Raw genomic sequence first — 15,032 nt, 5'->3', positions numbered from 1 at the left:
ACTAGGTGGTGGGCAGACAGGGCAGTGGCTGAGCCCCTGAATCCCAAGTCCCTCCTGACACCAAACAAGCATGGCTCAAAGGCCGGAATTCCTCCTCACTCTCCCAAACTCACCACTGGATGAGTGTGTTAGTGTGTGCTCATCTGAGACTAATCTTAAATTGTCTGTGAATGTGTGAGTGTGCCGTCAGTGTGTGTAGTTGACTGTGTGTATGTGCTTAAGACTGCGTGGGCCTTGACAGACAGGTGCTTTGGTGTGTGCATAGGTACATGCAAGATCCTCCTTCTTTCTGCACTCAGGCCTTTGTTAATAACATCTTCAGAGTTCTTGTTACAATTTGTATTTGTATTACTTATTTTTCTAGGCACCAAGAAAAGCCTCATTGTGGGATCTCCTCTTGAAGGTCTTTAGGGCTCTCCTGGGGATATGCCTTTGCTGAGCCCTTCCTATGGGGACAGCCCTACAACTATGCCCAAGTCTACTGGGCAGAGACCACCCCGCAGCCCAGAGGCAGGGCACATTTGTCTCCCCATTGCTAATGCCTGAGGATGGAAAAAGCAATTCTCTCCAAAGGTCCTGAGCCAAAGGGTCTTCATGATGGAGTCCCTGTTGGTTCTGTCTCTGCCATGCCCAGCCCAGGGTACACTCAGAGGTGGTCCCAGTCTTCAACATGCTGATCTGCAAGCAAGTGCCTACTGCTGACACAAACAACTGTTATCACAGAAGCCTGCATTGTGGGCTTCAGACTGTGAGCCCAGGAAGGAGAGTGCCACTTATGGACAGGGCCACCTGGCTTGCTTCTGGGCATAGGCAACACTGGAGTGGGGCCTCAATCTGAGTCAGTCCACACAGCAGGGCTTGGGCTGAAACTCTGGTGCATTTCAACATTTCACATTTCAAATAAAATGGCTGGCCTTCCAGGCACCCAGGACCTCTGCTAACTCACTGACTCTGGACCCAGCCTGTTGCCCGTGGCACTCCCACATGGACTCAGAAACACACCCACCCCACCATCCTAGCCGCAGCCATAGCAGCAGGCCCACTAGCCAACTTCCCATTAGGCTTACCACCTGATTCTCTCTCTTTTTTTTTTTTTTGAAACAGTCTCATTCTGTTACCCAGGCAGGAGTGCAGCGGCGCAATCTCGGCTCACTGCAATCTCTGTCTCTCGGGTTCAAGTGATTCTCGTGCCTCAGCCACCCAAATAACTGGGATTACAGGCATGTGCTAAGCCCAGCTAATTTTTTTTTTTGTATTTTTAGTAGAGACGGGGTTACCATGTTGGCCAGGCTGGTCTTGAACTCCTCACCTCAAGTGATTCACCCACCTCGGCCTCCCACCCGATTCTCTTTGAAGGTCAGCTGGCTTATCTTTGTTTTGAACATGTGGCTTGACTTTGGTTGGAACAACTGCTAAGGTTTAGATGGACCCCACAACCTGCTTTCCCCTCTAGTCAGCTGCCTGACTTCTGTCCAGACCTCATCCCTATCTCCTGAATCTCCTAGCGGTCCATAACCCCATTTTCTCATAGAAGTCACCACCTGAGCTCTGTCCAAGTCCACAAGCAAAGCTCCCTATAGCTGTGGCCTGGATTCTTTGCTGGCCCATCACCTGAGATCCCAGTGTGTGCTTTGTTTTGTTTTGTTTTGTTTTGTTTTGTTTTTGAGACGGAGTCTTGCTCTGTCACCCAGGCTGGAGTGCAGTGGTGCGATCTCGGTTCACTGCAACCTCCACCTCCCAGGTTCAAGTGATTCTCCTGCCTCTGCCTCCTGAGTAGCTGGGACTACAGGTGCCTGCCACCATGCACTCCTAATTTTTGTAGAGAGGGGGTTTTGCTATGTTGGCCAGGCTGGTCTTGAACGCCTGAACTCAGGTGATCCACCCGCCTTGGCCTCCCAAAATGCTGGGATTACAGGCGTGAGCCACCGCGCCCGGCCGATCTCAGTGTTTTAGTGCGAGTCCATCACCTTCTTTTCCCAGTGCTCTGCTACCTGAGTCCCATGCAGACCCACTTCCCCACGGGCTGTTCCTTGGGCTGCCTCACCTCCACGCTCACCCACCTCAGGAATCCATAGGGCACAGCTGACATGCACCCACTTGGTCCCACTTCTAGTGGGTTTCAAGGCTCCTCCTCGCTTGGGGCAGAGCAGGCACTTTGGCTGGACACCCAGGGCACAGGTCCGGCACAGCCAGCTGCCCGTGGGCACCTTGAGGATCCCGTAGCATGCCTAGGAGAGAGCAGGGTGGTCATGAGTCAGCGGAACTGGCCAATCTGTGTCTGGTCAGCAGTCAGCTGCATTTGGTCCAGTGCCAGCCCCATGCTACACTGCTACACAGCCTCCAGTCTCTGGCACGTACAACTTCTGAAGAGTTACAATGCAAGGAAGGAAGGAAGGGCTCCTGGAAAGCCCGCCTTGGCCTGCTTGTATGCCTGAAATGCCACCATTTCAGTCCTCTGTGAACGGGTTCAGGTCTGCCCTCTGCTGGGAGGAGAGTCAGTTTAGCCGGAGGTTCCTAACCAGCAATAGACTTAAGGAGAGTCCAAGAATCCCTTTAAGTTGAATACAAAATTGGGTGTGTACTTCCTGGAAACAAGTCCCAGAGCCCTCATATTTCTTACACAGGGACCCATGAAGAAGGTTGCACCCCTCTATGGCTTGGGTGAGACACATGAACCTAAGAGCTGCTGGGTATAAGGGATGTGTTTGTTTATATGAGACTTGCACTGCCCACCTACCTGCCAGCCTGGCAAAGTCCCTACCTCTGAGCTCCCCAGGGTCAATTCCAGCGATGGTGCATAAGGGCAGCCTCAAAATCAGGGCCAGAGTGGGTCCACTAGGTCCCAGTCAGGTCTGCAGTCAAGGCCCAGAGATACTCAAGACCTAGAGCCTTGGGCCCCAAACCAAGGGGAGCCTGGCCAGGCTGCACTGGCACATAAAGCCAGTAATGGTGACAAATACATATAGCCCTTACTAGACTGTTCTAAGCAAAGACCCACAGTAAACAATTTAATCCGTGCAACAATCCACTCTTATTTATGCATAACTGAGAAAACACAGGCCCAGAGAGGTTACAAAACTTGACTAAAGTTACATAGCTTGTGAAGGGCAGAGCCACGATTTGAAATCTGGCAGCTTTGCTCTCAGTCACAGCAGTGGGCTGCCTTTTAGTAAATTCAGGACATGAGGAGCAGAGGAGGAGGGGCAGGGACAGGGCACAAGGTGGAGAGGGTCTGAGGGAGGCTGATGGGACAGTGCAGAAAGCCAATGGGCTCTGGCTTGAGTCTGGCCAGCAGGTCTAAGCCAAGGGGCCCTGGGTGCACATGGTACCATGAAGCATCCTCACCATTCCCTTCCTCCTCCTTCTTAAGGGCTTCTGTCCACAATGCCCCTGGAGAGCCAAGTGGGGGTCTGCCAGGCAGCGTGTGTATACATGGCACAGGTGAGGGTGACTGGGGGGTCTGCCCACCTGATGCACACAGACGTTGCACTTGTCACAGAAGACCATCTCGTTGCCATCCTCGCCCTCAGGAGAGCGACACACGTCGCAGACAACATCCTCGTCATACTCGATGCCCAGTCCCTCCTGCGTCTCAATGGCCCTGGCCATATTCTGGTGGCACAGGGTCTCCAGCTCCTCCAGCACACGCTCTAATGTCAGCTCGTCCAGCTCCGGCCTCTCTGTGAGGAGGACAGCAGGGCATGGTGGTGTTAGGAGCCCAGCCTCCTTTGAGCTTTGAAGAGGACTTGGCTCCTGGAGTTGCAGGAATTCAGGGCAGATGTCTGGGAGGGTTTCTGCCCACCCACTGTTGGACCTGGGAGAAGCAGCTCCATCCTCTGAAAACTGAATGGTCTGGACCATCCCATCTCAAAGGCCCCTGACCTGTCCTGGAGTTCTGACTTTAGACAGCCTGCCTGTGACCACAGGGACACATGTGTACAATTAACATGGAAGTGTCTCTGGGATGCGGCCAGCTCCACGGAGAAGGCACTGCTTGTGCTGTGTGTATGAGGGGACCTCTGAGTGTGGCTGAATAGGGTCGAGTTAACCCTTCCTGGGACACATTACTGGGCTCCAGCCAGGTGGCCCACACCTACTGACTCCAGCCCCATTTGCCATCCTGACCCCAGCCCCATGTGCCATCCTAGCCTCCCCTGCATGCTCACTAACTCTTCATGTAACATTCATGCTTACCACTATAGTCCCAAGAGCCCTGTAACTGATGTGCTATTATTGCCCCCACCTGATAGCTGCAGAAACTTCAGGTGGCACAGAGACACTAACCAGTGAGGTCCCCATTCAGTAATGCAGTATGGACACTCCCTCCAGATCCATGCCATACCATAGCCCTGCCTGGGCCACTGTCCCTCTCGGGATGGGGAGAAAACCCTCCCTGCCCAGCCGTGATCCCATTCTTAATGCAGTGATCACCTACCCATCTCCTTAAGCTCCGAGTTGATGAGCTCCAGCCAGTAGGCATCAATCTCGTCCAAGTCATAGCGGCTGCCCCCTGGCCAATCAGGCTGGGAGCCCTCACCAAGCGTGGTGCTGCTCGGGGATGCCTGGGCAGGGGGGCCTTCCAGTGGTGGGAGGATCCTAGAAAATCAAGACAGGATGTCATGAAGGGAGGGGCCCTCAGCCTGCCGCCATAGGGGCTCCAGGGAGCTGACCAGTCCAGCTCAGGAGCTGATGGACAAGTGTGCTTTGACACCACACAGGGCCCACCTCCTTCCACCCCCTCCTTCACTTCCTCCTCTACCATCTGCCCACCCTGCAGAGACTCAGATGACTGTGGGTGAACAGGCAGTACACAGAAGACCCAAAGGGCAGTAGGGCACAGTGGGGGATGGGAGTCAGGGCTGATCCGCAGCCTTGCTCACCCTATAAACATCCACCTGCCCAGAGCTCATCCCACTTCCTGCCATCAGGGTAGCTGGGCCTTAGCTAAAGCCCGGCAGTTTGGATCTAACCCTGCTAGGGCCTGTAAGAGGTATCCTATGTGCCATCATGGGCAATGCCCTGTGCCAGCAACAAGTGAGGTAGTGCCAGCTGGATTCTAGGTCCTTCAGCATACCCCTCAAGGCTGCGGACAAGGCAGGGGTTGTCTACGTACTCTCAGAAGCCCAAGCCCCCTTCTTACCAAAGCCTGAAAACTCCATTGACTTGAGTAGAACTGAGGCCACGTCTCCTCTGATGTCAGGAGGAGCCCTACCTGGTTACACGGCTGCGGCCCAGGGTGACCCTTTCCAGACAAAAAGTCCACATGCCACCCTGCCCTTCTCCCAGATACAATGTCCTGTGAGCAGTGAGTGTCCTGCTACACAGTGTTACCTGGCCCCAGGACCAAGACAGAGGCCAAATCCCTTGGATACAAAGATGTGCCTGCTGCAGTCCCAGGATCCCTCCCCAGCTCAGCCTTCCTTTGTGGCCACAGCTCTGCCACTGAGGCAGCTTGGAGAGGCCTGGCCGCAGGGTGTGGACTCAAAGCCCAGCTTCACCACTTATTGTGTGACTCTGGGGAAGCCACTCAACTTCTCTGGGCCCCAGTGTTCCCATCCCCCAAAATGGGTTAATAATAATAGTACCAGGCTGGGCGTGGTGGCTCATGCCTGTAATCCCAGCATTTTGGGAGGCCAAGGTGGGTGAATCACCTGAGATCAGGAGTTCGAGACCAGCCTGACCAACATGAGGAAACCCCATCTCTACTAAAAATACAAAATTACCCAGGCGTGGTGGTGTATGCCTGTAATCCCAGCTACTTAGGAGGCTGAGGCAGAAGAATTGCTTGAACCCGGGAGGCGGAGGCTGTGGTGAGCAGAGATCGTGCCACTGCACTCCAGCCTGGGCAACAAGAGCGAAGCTCCGTCTCAATAATCATCATCATCATCATCATCATCATAATAACAACAATAATAATACCTACTTTATGTGGTTGGTGAGAGGATTAAATGGATTAATGTTTGCAAAACTCTTAGGAAAATGCCTGACACACAGTAATCACTGTGTGTGTGTGTTTGTGAGATGTGTGTGGTGTGTGTGTGTTTTATGTGATGTGTGTGTATGTGCTGTGTGATGTGTGTGTGCATGTGGTATGTGTGGGGTGTGTTTTGTGTGATGTGTGAGGTGTGTGTGGTGTGTGTGTATGTGTTGTGTGATGTGTGTGTGTGTGCATGTGGTATGTGTGGGGTGTGTTTTGTGTGATGTGTGAGGTGTGTGTGTGGTGTGTGTGTATGTGTTGTGTGATGTGTGTGTGTGTGTTGAGACCTTGGGATGTTACCCCTCTCCTGAAATGGAATATAGGGGGCACTTTGCCTCAGGAGGGCACGGTTTCCCCTTGGCTCAGCTGTGTGCTGCCCCTCCGTTCCTGATGCCAGTTCAAAAAGCCAGCTCTTCCCACCCCCCGCTGGTTGCCATGGTTATTGCTTCGGAGCCTGGCCTCCATCTGGCCAGCTCTGCCAGGGCGGGGAGGCCCCTTACTTGAGAGGCATCCTGGGGTCGGGGGCAAGGCTGCCAGAAGCTGTGACTCAGCGCTGACAGGGAGGGAGGGGCAGGGCTTTAGATGGCACAGAGACATGGCAGAGCTGTGGCGAGGGCTCCTGGGCTTCCCCATCACCACACCCAATGTCAGCAAAAAGAGCAGGAAGGGTGAAGGAGACGGGGAGGCAGGGGCCCAACCCGGCAGAGAGAATGGCCTCCGAGCCAGGAGGAAGGCCTATATAAGGTCGAGGGGGCACGGAGAAGGGGAAGGGGCTTGGCACCACCTTTTCCCACACAAGAGGCCCACATGAAGGAAGATCCTAGGTCATGATCAGGGTATGACCACACCCCACACTAACAGGTGATTCCATATGGAAGCAATACTAATACCCTCGGTCCAACACAATTCTGCCTTTCCCCATGAAACTGTTACTTAACAAACACATTCTTTTAAAAATGCAGCCTGTAATTTGGTTGTGAACCAGCTTTGATTGTGCCCTAGGCACATGCTGAGTGGGGGTGTCCGGATGCCCACCACTTCCTGGCATAACTACCCACATCTGCTTGCCTGGTCAGCGGCCACCTGGCCAAGCCTCTTGGGATCAAGATCACTGTGCTCCTTCTGAAGAGCCAAGGTGAAGGGACTCACAATCAGAAGGTATCTGCTGTCCTTCCTGGGTCTCTCCTCTTCATCTGTTTGCCCCCTTCTGGCTCTGGCTCTGAAGGAAGCTCTCCTACCAGGCATGGACTGACCTGACCCTAGGCCAAGGCCTCACCCTCAGCTGTAGCCAGGAGGACGGAGGTCAGCTGGGAGGAGGGCGTCAGCTGGCTGGGATCTATGGGAGGGGAGGGGGTCTTTACCCCAGAAGACCAGACACACACCAGAGGTGGGTTCTGCCCTGGCTGAGACTTCTGGCCCCAGTGAGGGGCAGGACAGGCCCTCACTCAATTCAGTCTGGAGAGGGGCGAGACAAGTGCTCATTGTTCAGACAGATTTCAGACCATGAGGTGGGCAGACCCACCCAAAGACCAGGGAGGGAGGGACAGAGGGGGCCTGGGGTGGCAGCTGGGGGAGGGCAGCCAGAACCAGCATGCTGGGATGACGGGGGCACAGGGCTCTGTCTCTGGGCCTCACAGGGGCAGCCCAGGGCTTGTTCCCGGGGCCTTTGATTTCCTGGCCCAGCCCACTAGGCCCCAGTGGCCATGCAGGGAATTCCCCAGAATTTTCCGACTTCCTCATCTATAAAATGGGGACAGTTACATGCAGTTTGTAAAGCTAATATGATTGTTAAATGAGAAGATGAACACAGGCTCAGCATAGCAAGTCCTCAAGAACAGGGTTTGTCTAACAATTCTGACCCGGGCAGCTACCAGGCAGCCTTCCAGATGAGGGCTGTGCAGTGGGAGATGCCAGGAGGATGCAGTGGCTGGGCCGGAGGGAGATAGCAGCAGAAGAGGCGTGGAGATGTCTCTAAGGGAGCACTTCCCCACCCCCAGTCCATCCTCTCCAAAGATCACGGACAGGCCAGGAGTGCCCGGCTCACGTCAGCTTAGCACAGCCATGCCTATGCTGGGAATGCACCTCGTAAAGTCAAAGCAGCCGGAACACGTGCCCTCCTCTTGATGTCAACAGATAAAGCACCCTACAGGCAGACTGAAGCCAAGCTACTGGTGTGGAAACATCTGCAATTAATTACCCAGGCCAGGAGATGTTTCCGGAACCAAATGACACTGACATCAAGTAGAGAGGACAGACTGCTGGGCCAAGCCTAATCAAGACTGATCTCGCTGTGCCCACCTGGTGGCCTGACCTTCCCCCCATCACCCTAGGCACTGGTACGTGTGGCAGTGACCTGGCATGCATATTCTCACTTCTGGAGAGGCCTGGGGCACCCCTGATTCTCCGAAGACCCCAGACAAGTGTTAATAAACACTCAGCCATCAGGAGTCACTGGAACAGGATTGCCTGCCCCCTCCCCTTCCAATCCCCACAGATCACCCTATTGGGGCTTCGAGTCTACTGTGCCTATGATCCAATCAGGTGCAGCTGCCAGGAAACGAGGGTGCCAACGTCAAGGGAGGTAACAGCTGTGATCTTTGCCCCAGGCCTGGTCTACATGGGATCGAGCAAGAGCCACAAGGTTGCCAAGGCCAGGAGTAGACAGCCAAAACCCCAAGCTGCCCAGACCAGGCAGACTGGTGGGTGGGGGAGGCCAGGACACAAGACCCCTCTGCCCTGAGACATGACTTGGAGGGTTTCCCAGGTTGCATAAAGAAGCACTTGGCTGAACTCCGTAGCTGGAGGCAAGACCCGGGGCCATGTGGCCTCCTCCTGACAAGAGCGGCCAGGGGTCTCTCTGCCTCATGAGACCAGAAGAGTATAAAGCCCAGAGGACTCATCTCTGAACCAGCCCTGGCAGGGGAACCTACTCAGAGGCCGGTAATAGCAATGGCTTCCTGAACATCTGCTGTATGCCAGGCACTTGACTCCCCCCTCTAAGAACTCCCGTAAAAGGTTCAAGATGTCAAAAGCATGGCTTAAGGCCGGGCGCAGTGGCTCACGCCTGCAATCCCAGCACTTTGGGAGGCCGAGGAGGGCGGATCATGAGGTCAGGAGATCAAGACCAGCCTGGCTAACATGGTGAAACCCCACCTCTACTAAAAATACAAAAATTAGCCAGGCGTGGTGGCACGCACCTGTCATCCCAGCTATTCGGGAGGCTGAGGCATTAGAATCACATGAACCCAGGAGGCGGAGGTTGCAGTGAGCCAAGATCGCACCACTCTACTCCAGCCTGGCGAAAGAGCGAGACTCCGTCTCAAAAAAAAAAAAGAAAAGAATAAAAGAAAAAAAAAAGCATGCCATATCTCTCTCTTAAAGACTCGTGAAAAGTCTGGAGATTTCCCTCATCAGAACTGCCTTGGGACTGGGCATGGTGGCTCATGCCTGTAATCCCAGCATTTTGGGAGGCTGAGGCAGGAGGGTTGCTTGAGCCCAGGAGTTAGAGACTAGCCTGAGCAACATAGCAAGACCTTGTCTCTACTAACAATCAAAAAAATTAGCCACGTGTGGTGGCATGTGCCCATGGTGAGAGGATCACTTGAGGCTGGGAGGTCGAGGCTGCAGTGAGCTGAGATTGCACCACTGCACTCCAGCCTGGGTAACAGAGTGAGACCTTGTCAGAAAAAAAAAAAAAAAAAAAAAGGCCAGGCCCAGAGGCTTACAGCTGGCTACCTGCAATCCCAGCACTTTCGGAGGCCAGCCAAGGCGGTGGACAGATTGCTTGAGCCCAGGAGTTCAAGATCAGCCCGGGCAACATGGCAAATCCCCATCTCTACACAAAACATGAAAATTAGCTAGGCATGGTGGCATGAGCCTGTAGTCCTAGCTACTTGGGAGGCCGAGGTGGGAGGACTGCTTGAACCTGGGAGGTCAAGGCTGCAGTGGGCCAAGATTGCACCACTGCACTCCAGCCTGGGGGACAGAGTAAGACCCTATTTCTAAAAAATAAAAAAAGAAAGAAAAAAGAACTGCTGTTGGGCCCAGTTTGGATCAACATTACAGAGTGCTTGCTGTCTGCCAGGCCTGGTGCCAAGTGCCTTCCATGCGTCATTTCATTCCATTATCTCAACATTACAACTGCATGAGTAGGTTAGTTATTGTTAGCATTCCAATTTCATAGATAAGGAAACTGAGGCCCAGAGAGATTACATTTCTGGTCTAAGGCCACACTGAATATGAGTGTCAACAGGAACGCAAGCATTCTGGCTGTATAGCCAAGCCCGAGCCCAACCCCCTAGCCTCTCAGTTAAACCACCAGTATTTCTGGAACATTTCAATGGTTTGTTGGAAAAGGGAATGGAATACAGAATAGAGATGGACTAGAAAGGAATTCCAGGACTGGCAGGTCACCTAACCAGGAAAGCAGCCTCCCCTTCCTCCCCTGTCCCAATGGCCCCCTAGCCTGGGCTGCCTGGCTCACCTCACCACGGGCTCTGGGATGGCCTCTGCCCCGGCAGGCACCTGCACACCTTTCTCCCATTCCTGTCGCCATGGGTCTGCCAGGATGTAGTAGTCATCCGGGCTGAGCTGGTATGAGTCCGGGATCTTCATGGCTGTGATCAAGTCTGTCCGGAAAACCTGTGAGGGGCAAGAGGGGAGAGAGTGACTTCAGACTGCCTCAGGGCAGTCTGCCCCACAGGCCAGAGGAAGAGGCAGATACATGCAACTCAAGTGGACATTCTGCCTGCGCACTTAGAAATAAGACGAAATAAAAGCAATCAGCACAATAAATAACATAGCTCTGAACTCTGCACATGTTTTGCACATAGTAGACGTTCCATAAATGTGATTAACTGAATTCACACTGCTCTGACCTATTAAAGGACAGAGTTTGAGGGACAGATGGGAGTGGACCTATGAGAGAAAGAAAGACTGGCAGAGAAAGGCAAAAATCAAAATAAAAAGAGGAAAACCTCAGAGGACAGAGAGGCTAATGTGAAAGCAATACTGACGGCCGGGCATGGTGGCTCATGCCTGTAATCCCAACACTTTGGGAGGCTGAGGTGGGAGGACTGCTTGAGGCCAGGAGTTCAAGACAGCCTGGGCAACACAGGAAGATCCAGCCTCTGCAAAAAATTAAAAAATTAAAAAAAAAAAAAAAAGGGCCAGGCAAGGTGGCTCACACCTGTAATCCCAGCACTGTGGGAGGCTGAGGAGGAAGGACTGCTTGAATCCAGGATTTTGAGACAAGTCTGGGCAACATGGTGAAACCTCATTTTTACAAAAAATAAAAAAAGTAGCTGGGTGTGGTGGCACATGCCTGAGGTCCCAGCTACTCCGGAGGTTGAGGTGGAAGGATTGCTTGAGCCCAGGAGGTTAACCCTGCAGTGAGCCATGACTGCACCACTGCACTCCAGCCTGAGTGACAGTGAGTCCCTGTCTCAAAAGATCAAAACAAAATAAATAAATAAAATAAAATAAAAAATACTGCCATTACGTGACTGTTCAAGACATTTCCACTGAGGTTCACAATCATGTTATCTATCTGCACCCACAGACACAAGTGGAGAAATAAAACAGCACAGGGCGCCAACCCCAGGAAAGGCCTTATGCAAACCTTATGCAAACAGCTGGGGGACGGCCGGGGCTTAGGGCAGCCTAGATAGTGGCTTCACATGAGCTGGGACTTCCAAGGTCCCTCAAGAACAAGGACACTCTCCTAACTCGACAGGCTTTGTGTGTGTTGGGGAAGGGGGGGGTAGGAAGGCAGGAAGGAGAGGGTTGTCTTTGTTCTTAATCAAGCACATCCAAACCCCTCAGAGCAAAGCCATGAGTGGTCACACCCTGAGCACTTGCTCACTTGGGGCAAATTGCTCTTGCCAGAGTTTTGTCTGCTGCTCCCACCTCCACCCCCAATTCCACCTCAGAACAAGCTCTAAACTCTGCCTGGGCTGGCACTGGCAACGCCTCCTGCCCCAGTCACCTGATCCCGCTGCGTGATCCCCCCACAAAGCGCTATTGTGGAATGTGGTGGCACCTCTAGACACCATGTGACTTGCTCAGGTACCAACTTTCCCAGTGATCACTGTCATTTGAGAATCACAAGTTAAAGAAGAACTCACATCACTGAGACAAGAGAAACCACTTCAAGGAGTACTCCAGGCCTGAGACCAAACTCCAACCCCACATTCCTCCCTGGAAAAGTCAGCATCCACCGCTGTGCCCGGTGCTAAGTCAGTTCACTCAGCCTTCTGAAGGCTCATGACAGACAGATTCAGCAGTAACCTCTGCCTGCTATGTGCACCTCATTTGAATCTAAGTCCAAAACCACAAGGAGAACACTGGAATGGATGGACTGAGGGGCCTGGAAGCAGCATCTTGCAGAATCTAATTAACGTCTGCATCTAGATGGAGACAGCCCTGGCTTGAAAAAGGTCAAGTTTCTTGAAGACTTTACTTGCCAATATAATTTAATTGTTAGGACTAACACCCTAACATTCAATTAGGGTGCCAGTGTGAAAAAATTAAAACCAGATTACAATTAAATGCTAATTAAACAGAAGATGGAATGTGGCTAAGATTTCACAGCCCAGATAATTTGCATATCTTATTAGCAAGTAGTAAGACAGTTAATGCAAAAGGACACACTCAGGCACTGCGTGCTTTTAGGGGGCCCTTCAGTAGGGGCCTGTGCCAGGAAAGGCCTCTGGAGACTCTCCTGAGCTCAGTAGGGCTGGGGCTGGGTTATTTCCCTGTGGGCCCCAGCACAGGACCTGGCAAGGAAGAACTGACCCCAGAGTGATTCATAACTACCTCAACGTTCTCCCCACCCAAGCAAGCCAAGTGCTGCATCATCCCAAACCCTGTTGCTCTGAAGCCATGGAGAACCACACACTTGGGACAGTACATCATTCTGCCCCAGAAATCAACCCTACAATAGCCCAGTGTCACTATGTGCCCTCTAAAGAGGCATAGGTGGGTTAGAAACCTTTTGCTGTTCTCTCATCCTGGGCTGTAACTTTTTTTTTTTTTTTTTTGAGACAGAGTCTTGCTCTGTTGCCCAGGCTGGAGTGCAGGTGCACAATCTCGGTTCACTGCAGCCTCTGCCTCCTGGGTTCAAACGATTCTTCTGCCTCAGCCTCCCAAGTAGCTGGAATTACAGGTGTCTGCCACCTTGCCTGGCTAATTTTTGTGTTTTTAATACGGGGTTTCACCATGTTGGCCAGGCTGGTCTCGAACTCCTGACCTCAAGTGATCCACCCACCTTGGCCTCCCAAAGTGCTGGGATTACAGGTATAAGCCACCCGCACCTGGCCTAGTTTTTATATTTTTAATAAAGATGGGGTTTCACCATGTTGGCCAGGTTGGTCTTGAACTCTTGACCTCAAGTGATCTGCATGCCTCAGCCTTCTAAAGTGTTGGGATTACAGGCGTGAGCCACCGCGCCCGGCCCTGGGCTGTAACTTAACTGTCGCCTCCTCAGGGATTCCTTCCTGATCACCAACTGAGGGAGTGCCGACTGCCTGACTGAGCCACTTTCCATCCCACCCCTGCCTCATTTTCTTTCCAGCACTTAACACTCCTGAAAAGTACCTGGTCGACTCACATTGCTGGTTTCTTGTCATCTCCCCTGCCATGCCTTGTCCTGCTGTCGGCTATATTCTCAGTGCCTAGCACTGCATACGAGGGCCTCTCTGGGGAATTTTCTGATGAATCTGAGGCCCCTAGCTGGCTCCTGGCAGTGCTTTCTGAACCCCCATAAGCAGGGTGAGATACCTCATGGATACACCCAGTGGCCAAAATCCCCAAACACATGAACCTGAACAAGCGCCTCTGAGCAACAGGCAGCCTTTGTTCTGCTGGGCTTTAAGCTCAAGGACCAGCATTCAGCCCAGGCTGGAGTGGGTGAGACCACAGTGTCCCACCACACCAGCTGGTAAGATGTGGTCCAGACCCAGAACCAGGCCTGGCACTGAGAACTCAGAGCAGGAAGGGCTCCCAGGGTCAACTTCAGAGTCCCTTCCCACTACAGTTAGGGAGATTGTGGGAAGACAAAAGAGTCTCGTTCCAAGAGAGTTCCACGTTTCATCCTGGGTCATGCAGGGAGCAGGTGGCAGACTGGACACTACGGGCTCTAGCAGGCAGGAATCATGGACACACAGGGAGGGCAGCACTGTCTTAATGGTGTCAGCCCATGCTTGCAGAGACTGTGTGCAGAGTGACAGTGTAAACGCTGTTCCTGAATTAATCTATTATTAGCCCCTCCACCCACTCTGTGAGGTAAGTACTACCATCATCCCTATTTTACAGTTGAGAAACCTGGGACTCGGGTTAATTAAATCACCCACCCAAGGTGTACGTGCTGGAAGTGGCAAATGAACCCAGGCCAACACAACTCCTGCCCCTTTTGGCCATGTGCTCACTGCCTAATGCCCTTGAGTTAACTTGATGCCCAATCAGGTGACTTCTCCAAGGGTTGAAATATGCAAATCCGACTGTGGTCTTTGCAAGTTCCGAGGCCTCCAGTCGCTCTCCACTGTCCTCCCACTGTGCCCACACTGAACTGCAGAGCCAATGAGGCCCTGTGACCACACGGATGCACTTGCAGTCTCCCAAGCACATTTAACCCTTTGCACACGGGAGAACGCTGCCTGGGACACTACTCCCTTGCCAGAGTAAAGCTGGCACACTTCATCCTTAAGGTCTCAGTCCAGCCCACATCTGCTCTAGGAAGCCTTCCCCAATCCTAGGCTGGGTTTTGGGCTTTGTCTGAAGTTCTACGGCCCCTGTGTTAGAATCTCCTGGTTTTTTGCCATGTCTTCCCCACTAGAAGGGGAACTCAATGAGGTCTGGCTGAGCCGCAGGGCTGGAGCCCAGCAGTGCAAGCAGGGTCTGGCACATGCTAGGTGCTGAGAAATCTTGAATGACTCAAGATCCTTCCATGGGCCAGCCACCTCCTTCTTTGGTTGCTGTCCAAGACTACAGCTGGGTACTCCATGCCTTCCAAAAGAGCCTCTGTGCATTTATATAAAAACTGCCCACAAATATGGCA

General features: G+C 52.8%; 1 protein-coding gene across 17 annotated transcripts in view; it reads right to left on the bottom strand.

The window, feature by feature from the left end:
• Positions 1-15,032, bottom strand: part of JADE2 (jade family PHD finger 2) — a 57,366-nt gene that overhangs the window by 18,820 nt on the left and 23,514 nt on the right. For all 17 annotated transcript variants that reach the window (XM_034960515.3, XM_034960516.3, XM_034960517.3 and 14 more), the window contains exons 4-7: positions 10,461-10,618; positions 4,436-4,596; positions 3,469-3,680; positions 2,061-2,228 (exon numbers count right to left, since the gene is read on the bottom strand). In XM_034960515.3, coding sequence (XP_034816406.2) covers positions 2,061-2,228; positions 3,469-3,680; positions 4,436-4,596; positions 10,461-10,618 — 699 coding nt within the window. The remainder of the gene's footprint in view (positions 1-2,060; positions 2,229-3,468; positions 3,681-4,435; positions 4,597-10,460; positions 10,619-15,032) is intronic.

The sequence above is a fragment of the Pan paniscus genome, chromosome 4, assembly GCF_029289425.2.
Source record: "Pan paniscus chromosome 4, NHGRI_mPanPan1-v2.0_pri, whole genome shotgun sequence".
Classification (NCBI taxonomy): Eukaryota; Metazoa; Chordata; class Mammalia; order Primates; family Hominidae; genus Pan; species Pan paniscus.
Note: the sequence above shows the minus strand (reverse complement) of the source record. Positions and strands in the feature narration are given on the sequence as shown.